Here is a 16,429-nt window from a genome sequence, read left to right as displayed (position 1 = left end):
CTTGCCTCCTTGGGTAAGTATGTCCTTCTCTATCCACACCCCCCATCACCAGCATCACCCTCATCATCAACCTACAATACAACTCAACTCTTTTTTTATTTATGTAGCACCTTTCATACATTCAAGCTTGCAGCCCAAAGTGCTTCACAAAAGAACAGAGACAGAAAACAACAGCAACAAATAAAATGATACAAGACTAAAACAAGATAGAAGAAAGTGATATTACTTAATAAATAAAAATATAATTCAAATAAAATAAAATCAATCCATTAAATCAAATAAAAAAAATATATCAGAAAAATAAAATAAAATAAAACAACAGACTACAAAAGAAAATATCTTATAATTTTCCCCTGTGGAGCAAATATAAAATTTATGGGACTATTAGGAAATAGTCTCCCTTCTTATTTTCATTTTCTTTTACTTTCTTTTTTTTTTTTTTATCTTGATCTTTTTAGGGAGCCTTTTTAACATCTGGCAAGGGACTATGGATGTAAACTAGCCTTTTGGCTATATCTGGCATATTTACAGAAGTGGTAATTAATATGCATGGTTCTTTGAAATGAAAAAATAAAAATAAACAAATAAAAATAAATGAATCATGTTATAAGCAAACACCTAAAGATGTCACTTTATGGTGACAAGGTTCAAAATTTTCAAATACTCTAACATAAAACACAAACCATCATAAAACATCAAATACGTCCTGAGCTTTCTTGGCCTTAGCACATGTCTCTAGCCAGTAATCCATCATTCAAATGACATCACCATTTATTTAAGGAGAAAACTGTAATGTTAAACTGTAATGTTAAACTTCTGTCTATTTTATGTCAGATGTTGTGTTTTTTGTCAGGCAGTATTACTGGCAGGTTTGTACTCTTTATTCTTTTTATTCTATATCATTTTCAGGTTTGATATTTCTGATATTTTTATTGTTTTAATATTTTAGATTTTGTTGTTTTTAGTATTCCAACATTGTTCTAGCTTTACCGCTTGTCTTAACCTTTTTTTTAATCTTCTTTTCTGTCATGTCTTCTTCTTGTCACCTCCATGCAGGTTATTGTTTTTTTTATTATTTTATTCTTTTTCATTATTTTCCTCAAATTTCTCTTTTATTGTCTTTTAGTTTCTTTCCTATTTGTAAAGCACTTTTTTTTTAAGTTATATTTTTGGCCTTTTTGCCTTTATTGGATAGGACAGCTGAAGATAGACAGGAAATGTTGGGAGTAGAGAGCGGGGGAAGACATGCAGGAAGTGGGCAACCGGCCGGGAATCGAACCAGTGACCCCTGCGACGAGGACTGTAGCCTCTGTATGTTGTATGTATTATTGCAAAAAGTTCCTTATCTTTTAAGATCAAATATGTCATGGCACAAAACCAAATTCTTAAGAAACCACTTCCCCCTGCAGATACAGAGTTTAAAAATGAAAGAGTGATCTTTTCTCTCCTGTTTTGTGACATCCTGTAGTTTTAAAACTTGTTGGTTTATGTTTTATGTGAGTACCTGCCTTAGGACTACGGATGAAATTTAGCTATTGTGCAAACTCCGGCATATTAACATCGAGGCATACTGTTGAAATGTTGATTAATGTGCATTGTCCTAATCAAATAAACTCAAATTAAATTAGATTAAATTAAATGTTAAGAACAGTTTAATAATAACTCTATGATTTTAAAGTTGCAATGGGTTTGTGATGAAATGAAATTGCTTTGTTTTTGGTAGTGCTTGCCTTTATTGAATTGGAAAGCTGGAGAGAGACAGGAAATGTGGGGAGCAGAGAGAGGGGGAAGTCATGCAGTGAATGGTCTAGCCTGTGGTTGCTGCGATGAGGACTACAGCCTCTGTATTCAAGTTTCAAGAATCAAGAAAGCTTTATTGTCATGTGAGCTCGCACACACAAGGAATTTGATGTGGTGATTGGAACACTGCTACTTCACAACAACACAGTGAGGGCCATAAATATAGAAACCTACATTGTATTCAAAATTCTAAATAAAAATACTACTTTGCAAAGAAAAGTATAAAAGTATTACTCAAAGACATACATAAATGTGCCAAAACCAGAGGGCACAAGAACATAATACATTTGGTTACAGATTAAATTACAATATTGCACATGGTTATTGAAATATTACACAGGGGATTAAAGTGTGTGTAATTTGTATTGTGATATTGAACAGGAGTCCATAGTGAGTATGTGGGGCACAGAGTTGCCTCATATTTTCTTGTTTTAAGTAAAAGATTTAGCTTTAATGTGAAATTATCAGGCCTTTAAACTGAGCTCCCGAGTACCCCAAGGTGAAGCTCACTGCTCTTACTGTTGACTTCTGCTGCTGCTGCAGCACAGATCATTCCAGGTTTCAGTGGAACACCTGACATTTGGCTGCATTCAGCCTTTAAAGAACTTTCACATTTACCTCACGTGTTACAAGGTTGTTGAGTATCCCCGTGATGAGTTTACATTTCCATGGTGGTAGAAATGATCACGATCTATAAGTATTCTTTGCAGATCCGTTAGACCGACAGCTCATGAATTTCTAACCCTTTGTTACAGGTCTGTCCTCGATCAACAATCATCATTAGTGGAAGCTGGTTATTCTCTGTAGCCAGTTTTGGGTTCAAGTGATTTAAAAAAAAAAAAGAAACCAAGCAGAGCAACAATACAATCTGTTTATTTTATACAATGACTTTATACAGTTAAAGCAAACAAACATGTATTTAAACCCATCTGACAACTGTGCTCACAGCATTCAGTCTGCTGTCTGCAGGAATGATGACAAACTATGTGCTGTGTTAAAAACTAACCAACATGATGATGGAATGTAAAGCACCATGTGTCTTCAGCAGGTCTTCAGAAAGTCATCATAGATTTAGTGCTTAACGTCTCTCGTCAATCTTCATCACGTCGCTCTCTGACCATCCACAGGTTGAGCTTCTCCCCGGCTACAAAACTCTGATCACACTACTTTGTTCAAGACAGTAACTGTAATATAAAAGAGATACAATGAGACTGTGCCGTGTCCAATCAGTGATCATGTCGTGGCGAATAGTGTGAGCAGTCCTTTCGCAAACGACACGATCTCGTTCCCTCCAAGTTTGGACTCTCCATAAACCCGATCCACAAAAGAAATGGGCACCTGTTGATAGGAGAAGGAAGAAGAGAGAGGAATAGTTAGGGTTGATAATGTGTCTTGTAGAGATATTCTTTAATTGGCACCTCTTGTGAAAAAAAAGAGGACCATTGGACTAAGTTCTTCAACTAGTCCTGACCCCACTAATTTAAAAAATGTACGTAAATCTTTAAATCTAGTCCAGGCCTGAAGTCAAACATCAGCGACTGCTACACCCACAAACCACTACAAGAACCCTCCGCTCCACCAGCACTAACCGCCTCCACTACCCTCGCACCAGACTCAGCAATATGGGAGACCAGGCTTTTTCCTCCGCTGCCCCGAGACTGTGGAATGCTCTCCCCGACCACCTGAGAGCACCACAGACCACCGACTCTTTTAAAAAGGAACTAAAAACGTTCCTACATCAGAGGGCATTTCCCTAGTTTTTATTTCCCTGGTTTTATCCCTAGTTTTTGTCTGACCTTCCCTGCTGCTTTTACTTGTTTTTATTCAACTACAGTGTCTTTAACAAGTGTCTGCATCTTACTGTTTGTTTTTTTAACCCTGTTTTTATTCTTACTGCCCTTTTATTATGCCCTGTAGCACTTTGAGATTTGTTCCAAATGTAAAGTGCGTGATAAATAAATATGTTATCATTATTATTACTTTTTTCTTGACCTTGTGTAAAATGCACAAAATTAAACTAGATCTTTATATACCGTCCAGGGTTGACTTGTTGATTTAGTCCACATTTAAAGAGTCTATGTGTGGCTCTGAAGGGCAGCTGTGGCTCAGTGGTGGAGTCAGTTAGGCGTTCCATCCCCGGTCCCGTGCTGAAGTGTCCTTGCGCAAGACACTTAACCCTAAACTGCCCCTGAATGAATAAATACTGATGGTTTTTTAATATAGCAGCCTCTGGCATCAGTGTATGAATGAGGTGTGAACAAGCGGCAAACTCTGGTCTTAAAATATGAGTTCAATGCAGAAGTGCCAAAAACTGCAGTTCATCAAGGATCTGCTTGAGGCTGGCTCCAGAAGTACCAGAAACCTCATACACACCAATTCAAAGAAGTTAACCTAACAGCAGAAATAAACATGTTTACAGTCTGGTTCAAAAGACGAGTGTAGTCTGGATAGCTCATTTCTCTATCAGCACACACTGTATGGGGTAAAATTTTTTCATAACGCAGCAATTTCGAAGATATTTAGATACGAGTCTTCCAATGAGAGACACAGCTGACTTGATTGACAGGCGGGAACACTGTAGCTGTTGGCTAAGAGGCTCAAAGCCCGCCTCTTTACGTCACAATCGCTCGACAGAAGTTATGTTGAGTTTCACATTTCCAATATGGCTCCCGCGGACGATTGGCCTCCAAATCAGTAACAGATGGGTGAGGTCACAGATACTATGTCCATTATTTATACAGTCTATGCTCTGTATATGGGGCACATGCTCTATCAACCGAGCTAAACAGGTGCCCCGCACTCACACCTTTCTAGTTCTTACAGGTGGAATTGTGTTGAGCAGGTGTATTAAAGTGGATTCTGGGTGAGGATGTATCTATACTCATCAAATAGTCCTTCCATTAAATTGTAATAAACAATGTGAATAGGTGAAGGGAAGAACTAATGAGATTAATCCTCACTTCTCCAATCGTGTAGTTGAGCTGTCGGGCGCGGATGATCATCTCCATCTGGAAGACGTACCCCTTAGAAACGCAGCGCTTCATCAGACTCTCCAGCACCTCCTTCTTATACAACCTGAAGACAGAGAGCACAAGCAGCAGGAGTGTGTAAGAAAGCACACCCACGTGCACTCACAAGTTTTATCTCAGCAGCATTCATTTCAGCACTCACCTGAAGCTGCCTGTGAGATCTGAAGCGCCGGGTCTCAACAACACTTGAGTCAAAAAGTTGGCCCCCCGACTGTGAGCAAGAAGGAGACGGAAGGAAAGAACAGAAATCAGACCTCAGGCTCTTTCCTTTAAAATCAGTGGAAGCTGTAGACTGTGTACTGCTGCTGAGTTGCAGTTACCTGATGAGTTTCCTGCGCAGGTCCCAGCCGTACACGCCGCCATTCCCTTTATATCGAGTACCAGACACCAGGTCGTAATTACCCTCCCTCTGCTTTCTGACAACACAGACAAAAACAAAGTCTTCACTTAAAACCTCTCCAAGGACTCATTACTGTCCCTGTGATTAAAAACGACTTCAAATATTTAAATATTAAGTAAGTAAAAAGATTGAGAAACACTTACTCAATGAATTCTGGGATGAATTTGGGCTGAAATTAAAAAAAAACAACACAGAAAACAATTATAAAGCTGTCCAAAATGACATGTTAGTTAAACCCTATAACGCCAAGCGTATCATATTTGATACATCGGTTTTTCAGACCTCTACATCATCAGTGTGATATATTCTTTCAAAAAAAAACCTTATCCCATGCAAGTTTTTTCAGGGATATTTTTACCAAGTTTGAAAAAGTTTGGATGAAAAAAACTTTCAAATTGTTCCTGAAACTTCAAGAGGAATAGTTACTGGATTGATGCAATTTAAAACTAATTAATATTTCATGACTTCATTTATAGTCCCATCATGTTAAAAATGTGTGTGTCAATATTGATACAGCAGGTATATAAGGTCATTTATTTACAGACCTGTCAATTATAATTTTATTAAATTGCATACATGACTCCATAAAGCAACACAGTCTTTTTATTATTTAAGGACATGTTTAAATGACATAATCAGGTATACTTAGAGTAAAAAATTGAGATATTTACAATGTATATTGTATTTTTATATATGTAACCTGCTGTATCATGATGATTGATGACTGATTGAATGTTGTTGTCTTTTGCTCATTGATTTCCACTAAAAAATGAACAATTCAGGGAAGAAATATACAATTCATGCGTTTTTTCTTTTGCTGTGAAGGAGATACAGAATATGTATGATGTTGTCATGCAATATGTAAAAAAACGGTTTCTAGGTTTGCAATTACTTTGGGAAAAATTTGAGGGAAACTCAAAGTTTAATATGCTAAACATTTATTTTTTATGTTTCAGTTTGTTTCAAAAATAAAAACTTCGAGCAAAAAAAATGCACCAAATTCCTGACGTATCAAATAATGATACAAATTAAAACTCATATGAGAATTGCTATTTAATTATTTTTGTTTCGTTTTTTAAAAAGGTCCAATAAATACAGAATTAGAATTTTCTGACAATTATTTGATGGTTCAGGCTTTACAGGGTTTAAAGCTAGCGTTGGTAGTCTCGGCAAACTAGCATGAATTTGAATGTAGCATTTCCTCAGGACTCCGTCTAACCCCCTACGCTACAACATCTACATTTCTGTAGGACTTACTAAATGTCATTAATTCTTTTGCTTGTCAGAGCCCCCGTGGTGAGAGCTTTTTAGACTCTGATCCGGACTACAGTCCTGAGCAAAGCACCTCATCGGGTCAGAGGGGACAGGCCCGAGGTTGAGCGAGAGGGGCAGTCAGCAGAGTCAGGGGAAGCAGAGGCAGGGGACGAGGACTTGGAGTTCACGCCGGGGAAATGTACGCACAGGAGGCGGCAAGAATGGCAGGACAGGATTTGATTGGTTTAAAATTTTGGGACCCAAAAACGGTGATTGGTTGGTGTTTTCCCAGGTTTACTCCGGCTGTAGATAGCAGCTTTTTTTTACCTCTTTTTTAAGAACACATTATGTGTTGATTACCATCAGGACATAAAGATCATTTTAACCAGTATACAAAAAGTGGATCTAAATCTGATTACCAACCCCAGCTTTAAGCTTTATTTCACATTAATTAGCTTCATGCACAAATCTACACAGTTCATACAATGACACCATTTCCACTCACATGATGGGACAGATCTGCGTCCATTATGAGGATGAAGTTCCCGGTCGCATGCTTCATGCCGTGGATGTAGGCAGTGCCTTCAGGAAGAAGAAGGAAATGCATCAGTGGCTGGTAAGGGCTGCTGGAATGAAGACTTCAAGGTTTGTACAAAGTTTCCAACTCACCGAGGCCTAATTTAGACGCTCTTGGTCGTAGAAGCTGAGGGACAGTAAAGAGAGATTAGGAATATACAGAGATTATTTACTGGGACTAAGTGTGCAAAGGCAGATTAATGCAAATCATGTCAGAACTTTAAATTTAATACATATGGCGATATTGAGGTATATTGGTGGCCAAAAGGATTAGAACACCTGACAGATCTGAATATATTGACCTTTTTTGATCCTCTAAAACATGATTTCATTTCACAGTGTTCATGAAACATGCAGATGTTTGCTCTGAGCACAACAAATATCAGATGAAGGGAGTCCAAACTTTAACATGTGGTTTGTCCATCTTTTGCAGCTTTACAGCAGCACACCTCTCTGACATAGTATCAATATACGTCCTGAGAACTTCAACACTTATGTTATCCCATGCCTTCTACAACTCTTCCTTTGAATGTTTAATACATCTGTCCAGTTTATTCTCCAGATCCCCCCAGATTAGCTTGATGGGTTTGAGGTCCAGACTTTAAGGGGTCTAGTCCTTCATTTTCATGTTCCAGCAGATTCATTCTGTCACAGGTAGTTCCAGCAATAGTTGGAAGAATGTTTCGGGTCATTGTCCTCTTGGAAAATAAATCCAGGCCCAATAAGACGACTCCCAGATGGTCCTCTGTGCCTCACCAGGATGTTGTGGTATACTTTCTTCTCCATGATGCCATCAGTTTTCACTAAGTCACCAGCAGCCTGTTGCACCAGGTGTGCATAAATTGTGTCCTAAGTTATAGTGTAAAGTCCAAACTAAACCGTACGTTGAAACTAGTTAGTTTGTAACTTAAGTTGTGTTGTTGTTTGGCTTCACCACAGAGACGTAAGGTTAATCTTAATTAGTAGACCGTTGGTCCAAACTAAATAAAACATTATAGCAGAGATGACGTTTACACTTCCAGCAGCCAATCAGAGGAAAGCACCAATTTTGATGCATTGTAATCTTTCAAGCCGAATCTTCTCAGAACTGACCAACGGCTGAAACAAACTAAAGTAAAGTATGCAAGTCTTGATGTCTTGAAGTGTCATAAGGTGATAACTACAGCCTAACTCCTTGATCTACGGTGTGTGTGTATAATAAATGTGACATTGAGTGGTAAAATGATCAACAACAACATACACTCAGGAGTGCAAATCTTGGTCATCATATTTTTCCAACGGATGTAATCTCTCTTGGTTTACGTGTTGCCGAAGTAATATAGCTGGGAGAACCCTCTGTATCTCCTCATCCTCCAAATTGTCCCATCTTTCAAAATGACACACCATGGCAGCCAGTACTCTACGGAGGACTTTACACCTTCTAGGAGCTAAGTGTAAGAATTATGTTGTAACTTAGGCTTATGTTGCAATGCACAAAACGTTAGTAGAGTATAGACTCCATCCTAAATGAGAAATGATGTTCAAACTAAGCTACTTTTGAGCTTATGCACAGCTGGTGCAACAAGCTGCTGTTCTTGAGGCTGACATTTAGAGATGCATCACTCATCTGTCTGAAAGTTTCTTTTCTCTACCTCTCCCCTTGCGGTTCTGGTGTGACTTGCTGGTATCATGGTGGTCTAAAGTGTACTTTACGTTGCTTGGACTGCATCTCAAGTCCCTGGCTGTGCAGCGGTAACTCCAGTCAGCATCATAAAGGGCCTTTATTCAAACCCTTAGCCTCCTTCTTCACCTTAGACATGTTCAGAGAGCAACATGTGTTCAATGCTTCTTCTAGAGGCTTTGAATTTATACCTTAGTGTGGTGTGGCCTCAGAGACAAAACCCTGTTGTGACCATCACCTAATGATCAGGAGAGGCCTTCTACTCTTGCATCACCATCAGTTTAACTACGATCACACCTGACCATGATCAAACAGGTACTTTGGCTTCTTCTGTGAAGGAACATGATTCTGGGACATTGACAGTGAGATAGACCGAGCTTGTTTTTGTAGTAACTGACCTAAATCTCCTCATGATGGATCTCAGGTTAATAGAGCATGATGATGACTTTGTAGATATTTATTCATGTTATGGGGATTTTAAAGGCTGATTCAACCAAATATCTGAAACATCTGTACTAATAGTTTTGTCCACCACTGTATCTATATATTTTCATATCGGCTCTCTTGTTCACATGATGTGAATTTGGCGCCATCATTTGGCTTTGATTGGGAACATCACCAACTCTTAACTTACTATCTTGTCCTCTCCATAAATCTTCTGCAGCTGCTCTCCAACCTCCAAGGTCCCATCCGGGCTTCCGTCGTCAATCACAATTATCTCGTAGTCGTATCCACTGTAAATAAAAACACATTTAATTAATGGTTTAGAACATTTCAGATGGCGGACTTTGAAACGCATAAACACTCACAAATATATGTAGCACTTCCATTAATCTTGATCTCACCACTCCTGATATAAAGCTGAGCAGAGAGTTTGTGTCTCTGGTTTAGTGACAGCTCATCAGTAACATTAGCTAACAGCTAGCACTAATCGAGCAGCTTTAATGTCTCCAATGAACTCACCTCTCCCCGAAATACTTCACCAGGAGCCAGACTATCAGAGGAAGGTTCTCCCTTTCGTTATAAGTTGGTAACAGAACTGAATATTTGTCAGAGTTTTCCCGTTTTGGTTGTAAAGTTTTCCGGCTCGCCATGGCGACAGTTCTTTAACTCCACGTGAAGCTGAATCAATGCGACACGACATCCGGTGTAATATTTTCAAAGTAAAAGCAGGAGCAGCGTCACTATATTCAAATACTGTTTTAGACTGTACAGACTTTTCACCAAACATCATGGGACATTTTTTTTTAAACAAATTAAAAATCACTGAGGGTCTTAGGTGATCCCACTGCGCTGTAAAATGTAACTCATACTCAAAGCTGAATGGGTCCAAACTGCTCTCATGCTAGGGAGAAAACTGCTGGTCATAAATTGGAAAGCCCCCACTGCTCCTGCACCAGCTCTGTGGTTTATCTAGTTGGGGAGCCTAGCAGCTCTAGAAAGACTGTCCTTAAGGTTGACATACAGGGTGACAATTTTTAATGTCAGCCTTACCATCTGGAACCCGATGGCACCACAATCAGTACCAATCTATGAAGTCATGGTAGCCTCCCCACTTCTGGTGATACTGCTCTACCCTGAGACTCTGTGGCTGCGTAGTACTCTAATTCAAACTGAACTACAATTACATGTTTGTTGTCTGTTTAATTATTTTAGTGTTGTTTTAGTCATGATTCTGTGTCTGTGTTTGTTGGTTGTAGTTTTGGCTTTTTATTTATTTTTAATTTTTTTAATCTTCTTTGTGCTGTTTGGTTATCATGTACATCCAGATATACCAGAATGTACACACACAGGAATGATACTTCTTTTTGCCGATCATCCTGCAAAGCCATTTATATTTCTGTGTATTGCTATACCCAAACTGTTTAGTTGTATTGGATTGTCATTCTTGTATTTATGTGTGTGTATATGGGTAATTGTTAATTAAAAAAACTCAAATAAAATACAAATCTTTAAAAAAAACAAAAAACACTGAGAAGTTTGTTTGTAATTACAATGCATGACTACACTATGGCGAACTTTTGGCTGTCTCAATGACGTCACATTCAACCATGATCATTAAAATAGCTTATTGATTTCCTCAGAGGATCGTTTCTACTATTTTACTTATTTCTATTATTTCTATGACATGATTTAAACTATTTGATATCAAACATTGTTCGGGTTTTTATTTTGAAAAATTATAAATCATGTCTTCAAAACCGGAAATTCAGAGTGCCACCTACGTCAGCTTTATAAGCCGATTTTGTGCGCTTCAAAATAGATACCGAGAAACAATTGTCCCTTTAACAAGGTTCCGGTGAATAACTATGACGTTATATGACCATCAGCATGCCTGTCCGAGAGGAGCTGAAGATATTGAGACTTTTTAAAGTCAATTAAGACCAATTTATTTAGTCTGGCTTTTATTTAGGTTACCATTTTAGTGCTTTTATTTATCTTAGACTTTTATCTTTACTTTTTTTAATCCTCTTAACTACTGATGTTTTATCTTTTATTTAATTATTTCTAGCTATTTCCTTTTGTGGTTTATTTATATACATTTGATTGTAATTGGTGTGCATTAGTCTCTACTTAGTCTATACTTTCTATATTATGTTATTTTATTAGTTGTTTTTTTTTCAATCGCTGAAAATTTACTGAAGACTTTGAATTGTATTTGAATGAAAGGTGCTCTATCAGTAAAGCTTGCTTGCTTGCTTGCTTGCTTGATTGATTGATTGATTGGTTGGTTCTTGTCAGAATATTACCTGTTAGTGAGGGATATTTTGTGAATCAGGCTCTGCTCAAGTCCCCCAAATTCTAAGATCACTGATCAGACACTGAACTGCCTCCACAGTGGTCTTAATAGAATATAGTATGTTGCACATTACCTACATTACACAAGATACAGCCAATGGTTCAAATGAACTAGTGAATGCAATTGCAGCATGTTTCTTATTTCAGTTCACGCTCAGAGAAATATATATTATTAATAATACACTTTGTTAATTTTACAGTTTGTTAAAATTGTAAACAAAGTTACAACGACATATTCACATAGTTATGAAAGCCTTTAACAAAATATTCCGCTGCTCTTAGAAGTACACTTTTCATGGATGCACCATAACATAATGGCTCCTCATCAGAGCAGTAATTTGGAATCAGATGCCCTGGTGCTTCCATGGATTCAGTGTCATACTAATGACTTATAGATAAAGCAATTGTTAGCTGAAATACAGCATCACTACACTCACTCTTACACTCTGTAAGACACAAAATAATGAAAGTTTATTGATGAAACATAAAATAAATATCGTACATCTATTGAAAACATAACTATCTCTCTGACATCACATCACATGAACAAGCACAAGCATGCACGCACGCACACACACACACAGCATGTTAATTTTCTTTGTAAACCTGAATTTTCAACAGTAATAGTATAAAATATCATACATGAATAACTGTATACAGTAAATATAATAAACAATATACTAATGATCTTAAACATGACCACAGATCCCTCTGTCCTATAGAGAAGAGTCAAATCATAAAGATTTAAAGCTTCAAATATAATCACATAAGACCCTAAACCTCAGAAATAGGTCTGCAATTTATCAACACTGATAGTTGTGGATTATTTTATTTAACAAACCATCAATGAGACTCTTACCCTGTTCTCCTGGGTATCCACCCCTGCCCAGTCTCGCTCTTGAACCCACATTTCCCTGGGTACCCCTGCCACCAGTTAGGCCTCTGGGCCCTGGTTTACCAGGCTCACCTGGAGGCCCCAGTCGGCTTTCGACTGATCTCATTAATGAAACTGTCGAGCTTCAGAACTTCCTCTGAAACACAAAATTCCAGATCAAGCGTTTGCACCCAGACTGTGTTAAAGTTAAAGAGTTACATTTTAAAATAATGTTATATATGTTCATGTTTTTCACGTGGACTTACTATGGACCAGCTGCTCACAGGCTTGGGTGACCAGCTGGTAGATCATGGCCATAGACTGAGGCTCCCCCTGTAAGACATTAGCAGATTAATCAACTAAATTTTATAAAAGTGCATCAACAGAGTGAAAGAGATGACTTTCAAACCATGTCAGTGTTACAGTAGGGGAACATTCTTAAAGCTGTAGCCCACCTTCTCTCCTCGCTCTCCTTTATTCCCTGGTAGACCCTGTGAAGAAAAATGTAGGAGCCATTTGTTTAGGCATTTTGCTAACCACTAGATGGCGGTGTTTTCCTTGACAGTGATACATTTTTGAATGTCTGCTGATGGTCACCTGCAGCCTGTTGCACCAGGTGTGCATAAGTTGTGTCCTAAGTTAGGATGTAAAGTCCTCACTAAGCCGTACGTTGAAATTAGTTAGTTTGTAACTGAAGTTGTGTCGTTGTTTGGTTTCACCACGGAGACGTAAGGTTCATCTTAACTCGTAGACCGTAACGTCCAAACTAACAAAAGCATTGTCGCAGATATGACGTTTACACTTCCAGCAGCCAATCAGAGGAAAGCACCAATTTTGATGCAGGGGTTGTTACATTGTTATCTTTCATGCCGAATCGTCTCTGAACTGAACAACGGCTGAAATTAACTTCTGCCAACTGCTGCTACTGTCGCAGAACAACAACAATGTACGTAAGTCTTGATAAAGTGTCATAGTAAGGTGATAACTATAGTAACAGTGACATTGAGTGGTAAAATTATTAACTACAACATACGTTAATACTCAGGAGAGCAAATCTTGGTTATCATATTTTTCCAAAGGATGTAATCTGTAATCTGTAATCTCTTGCGGTCAACGCGTTGCCGATATAATCTAGCTGGGTGAACCCTCTGTATCTCCTCATCCTCCAAACCATCCCACCTTTCAAAACAACATGCCATGTCAACCGGTACTCTATGGAAGACTTTACCTACCTACTAGGAGCTAAGTGTAAGAATTAAGTTATAACTTAGGCTAATATTGGAACTATCTCAGCTGGTGCAATGCACAAAATGTTAGTAGAGTATAGACTCCATCCTAAATGAGAAATTATGTTCAAACTACGTTGGAACTTACGCACAGCTGGTGCAACAGGCTGCAGGTGTATTAATTAGGGCAGGTTGGCATAGTCTTTTGTTGGAAGGTGAAGGGAGTACACGGTTCTTACCATACATGCATGCAAGCTGAATGAACAAAACTGGACCATGTAAGTCACATTCTTTTCACCGCTACAAATGGGAACATCACCCAAATGGAAAATCGGTTTTGGACATCAATTACGCAGTCTCCGGGCCAGAACCAGCAGACTGAGGGACAGTTTTATCCACAAGGCGGTCAGGATGCTGAACTCTCTCCCTGTTTTGCCCCATTTTCCCATAGTGCCCCCTTCACAGACTTAACCCGGTCACTGACCCCCCTCCCCCCAAATCAACGCTGAGGGTCTGAGAGAGAAACGCAATATCAAATGCTCAGTATGTCTAGTGCATACTGCAGTTTATTTGACAATAAAGAAGACTTTGACTTTTGACTTTGACTTTAATTACTCTCTGTATTCAAATATGTGTAAGGAACAACCACATCACCTCCCAAAGTGACGGGAAAAGGGAAGGCCAAGGACCGTCACTGCACAAAAGATACATGAGGATCAACATAAATAAGCAGTGACATGTTCAGTGAAGCATTGATGAAGCCTGTGAGCTTCATTTTCATTGTGTTGCTATCATTGTCAGTGCTTCACCTTTGATCTTCAATTTGAAGGATTATAAATGTTACTGTTCAAATAATGTCTGTGAGAATTATTATATAATGTTTACTGTGAATGTTTAGTACACAACAGATTGCGATGAGAAATCAGTAACTCTATTTGTCCCTCTCTTCTCACCGTAGGTCCCACAATTCCCGACGGGCCCCTTTCCCCTGCAGGCCCTGGATATCCTGGCATTCCCTGGAAGCCCTGTGCAACACAAACAGATTGATGTGTAGCACTGAAAACAAATGACACAACAGATGGATAGATGTACGGTCATAGATGCCAGCCCCTGATCTCCTGAGGGGATAATGCACCCACTGGGGAATCATGAATGAGTGAGTGAGTGTCTGGAGGATAACTGAGGTTTTTACCATGTGTCTGGTTCTACATTTAACGGGGGTTCATTCCCCTTTAAGCTTTGACTCTGAGGAGTGTTCAAACTGTGATATTAAGACACTGGAGTCTCATACTGTATTGAGGACACATAACAGACGTATACAAGTGTATCACTCCAGAGTTTTATGGGCCTATTACACCATCTATAAATATCTGCTCATTTTTATTGATCAATAAAAAAGCCACAGGCTACTTCATTCATTAGAAAGACTTCAGTTCATCATCATTTATTATTCACTCCCTCAACTTTTAATAAGGATGTTATTCAACTTAGAGAAAGTAAGTGAGTCTATGTGACAGCAATAAAAACACCCATCATCATTTATCTAAATATTGAGTTATCAGGCCCCTCTCCTTTGGAATCATCTACCAGTCAGGGTACGGGAGGCAGACACCCTAGCTGTTTCTCAATACCAAGTATGCCGAAGCACGGACTTGGGAGAACGACTGGGGAGTTCAAACTCCCGAGAACAGGAGGCCGCAGTGCGGTCATTCTACAATTGGAATGGCAGCGTACTCATGACGTCACTTCCTAGACTTGCCTGTCTACCTCAGGTGATAATCCCTGTAATGTTTTATTATTTGTACATTCAAATAAAATATTACAGGGTAAAACAAATCCCTACCTCCTTTTATTTTAACTTCAAAAATATAAAAACAGTAACAGTAAAAAACAGTTTGTTAATTGTTCTGTTTTTATTTCTGATCTATACTATGTCTCAACGTTTTATTTGGAGTCAGAGTTATATATGATACAGTTATCATGCAGGCCACTGTACCAAGAATTGACAGAAACACAAACTTTATCACACCTTACTGAACAGGTCAGGTGTTAAAGGGGAATTTAATTTTGGAAGGATTCAAAAATTCAGACAAAATATCAATTAACATACAGTTCAGTAAATATTTAGTGGTAAAAACACACAAGTAATAAATACCATGAATAATAACTATTCAAATCAATGCTAATAAATAAATACATCTAAAAATAATTTTCTTTTGTTTTTATAAACAGGACCAAAGTCCCTTGCAAAGATATGCAATAGTCAATGCCCATGTGCCCATCCTTTCCAGTTTCTTCTCTGGAGCTGACTTGAAACGAGCCTTCAGGCTGTCCAGGGACAGCTTCAAGCTGCTGATGCAGAAAAAAACTCACGGCTGGGGACGTGACATAGAGTTACTGGTTACACTCTACTGGCTTGCCTGTGGAGACTCTTACAGGGTTACTGCTGACATCTTTTCTATGCCCTTGGCCACAGTCTGCAGAATTGTTAATAACCTGGTGGAGGCAATGATGACCACACTCCATAGAGTAATTCATTTCCCCAAGCCAGAGGAGATGGGAGAGGTGGGGGCCGGCTTTGTCTGCCTTGCTGGCCATGAGGCATTCCGACATGCGGCTGATGCCATCGATGGGTGTCACATCCAAATTGTTCCTCCTGCAGAGCCACAGAGAAAATATTATTATAACAGAAAACTGTTTCCATCAATTCTGTTGCAAGGCATCTGCAATGCAAAGGGCGCATTTCTGGATGTGTACATTGGAAATCCAGGCTCAGTGCACGATACACTTGTCCTGCTCAGATCACCAATG

The 16,429-nt window shown here is 38.7% G+C and overlaps 2 protein-coding genes across 2 annotated transcripts; both read right to left on the bottom strand.

Annotated features, from left to right (window-relative positions):
• Positions 1-2,657: 2,657 nt before the first annotated feature.
• On the bottom strand, positions 2,658-9,863 carry dpm1 (dolichyl-phosphate mannosyltransferase subunit 1, catalytic). The gene is made up of 9 exons (XM_034696729.1): positions 9,683-9,863; positions 9,354-9,453; positions 7,153-7,186; positions 6,989-7,065; positions 5,373-5,398; positions 5,150-5,245; positions 4,972-5,040; positions 4,761-4,875; positions 2,658-3,138 (listed from the first exon to the last, which is right to left on the bottom strand). Exons 1-9 carry the CDS (start codon positions 9,811-9,813, stop codon positions 3,034-3,036), a joined length of 753 nt encoding a protein of 250 aa, XP_034552620.1. The 5' UTR covers positions 9,814-9,863; the 3' UTR covers positions 2,658-3,033.
• Positions 9,864-12,437: 2,574 nt separating this feature from the next.
• Positions 12,438-14,638, bottom strand: LOC117822048 (collagen alpha-1(XX) chain-like). The gene is made up of 4 exons (XM_034696657.1): positions 14,572-14,638; positions 12,848-12,883; positions 12,659-12,725; positions 12,438-12,549 (listed from the first exon to the last, which is right to left on the bottom strand). The coding sequence occupies exons 1-4, from the start codon at positions 14,629-14,631 to the stop codon at positions 12,482-12,484; spliced, it is 231 nt and encodes a 76-aa protein (XP_034552548.1). The 5' UTR covers positions 14,632-14,638; the 3' UTR covers positions 12,438-12,481.
• Positions 14,639-16,429: the final 1,791 nt, after the last annotated feature.

This window comes from Notolabrus celidotus, chromosome 11 (genome assembly GCF_009762535.1).
Source record: "Notolabrus celidotus isolate fNotCel1 chromosome 11, fNotCel1.pri, whole genome shotgun sequence".
In the NCBI taxonomy this organism is placed as follows: Eukaryota; Metazoa; Chordata; class Actinopteri; order Labriformes; family Labridae; genus Notolabrus; species Notolabrus celidotus.
This window is presented reverse-complemented; position numbering and strand designations above follow the sequence as displayed.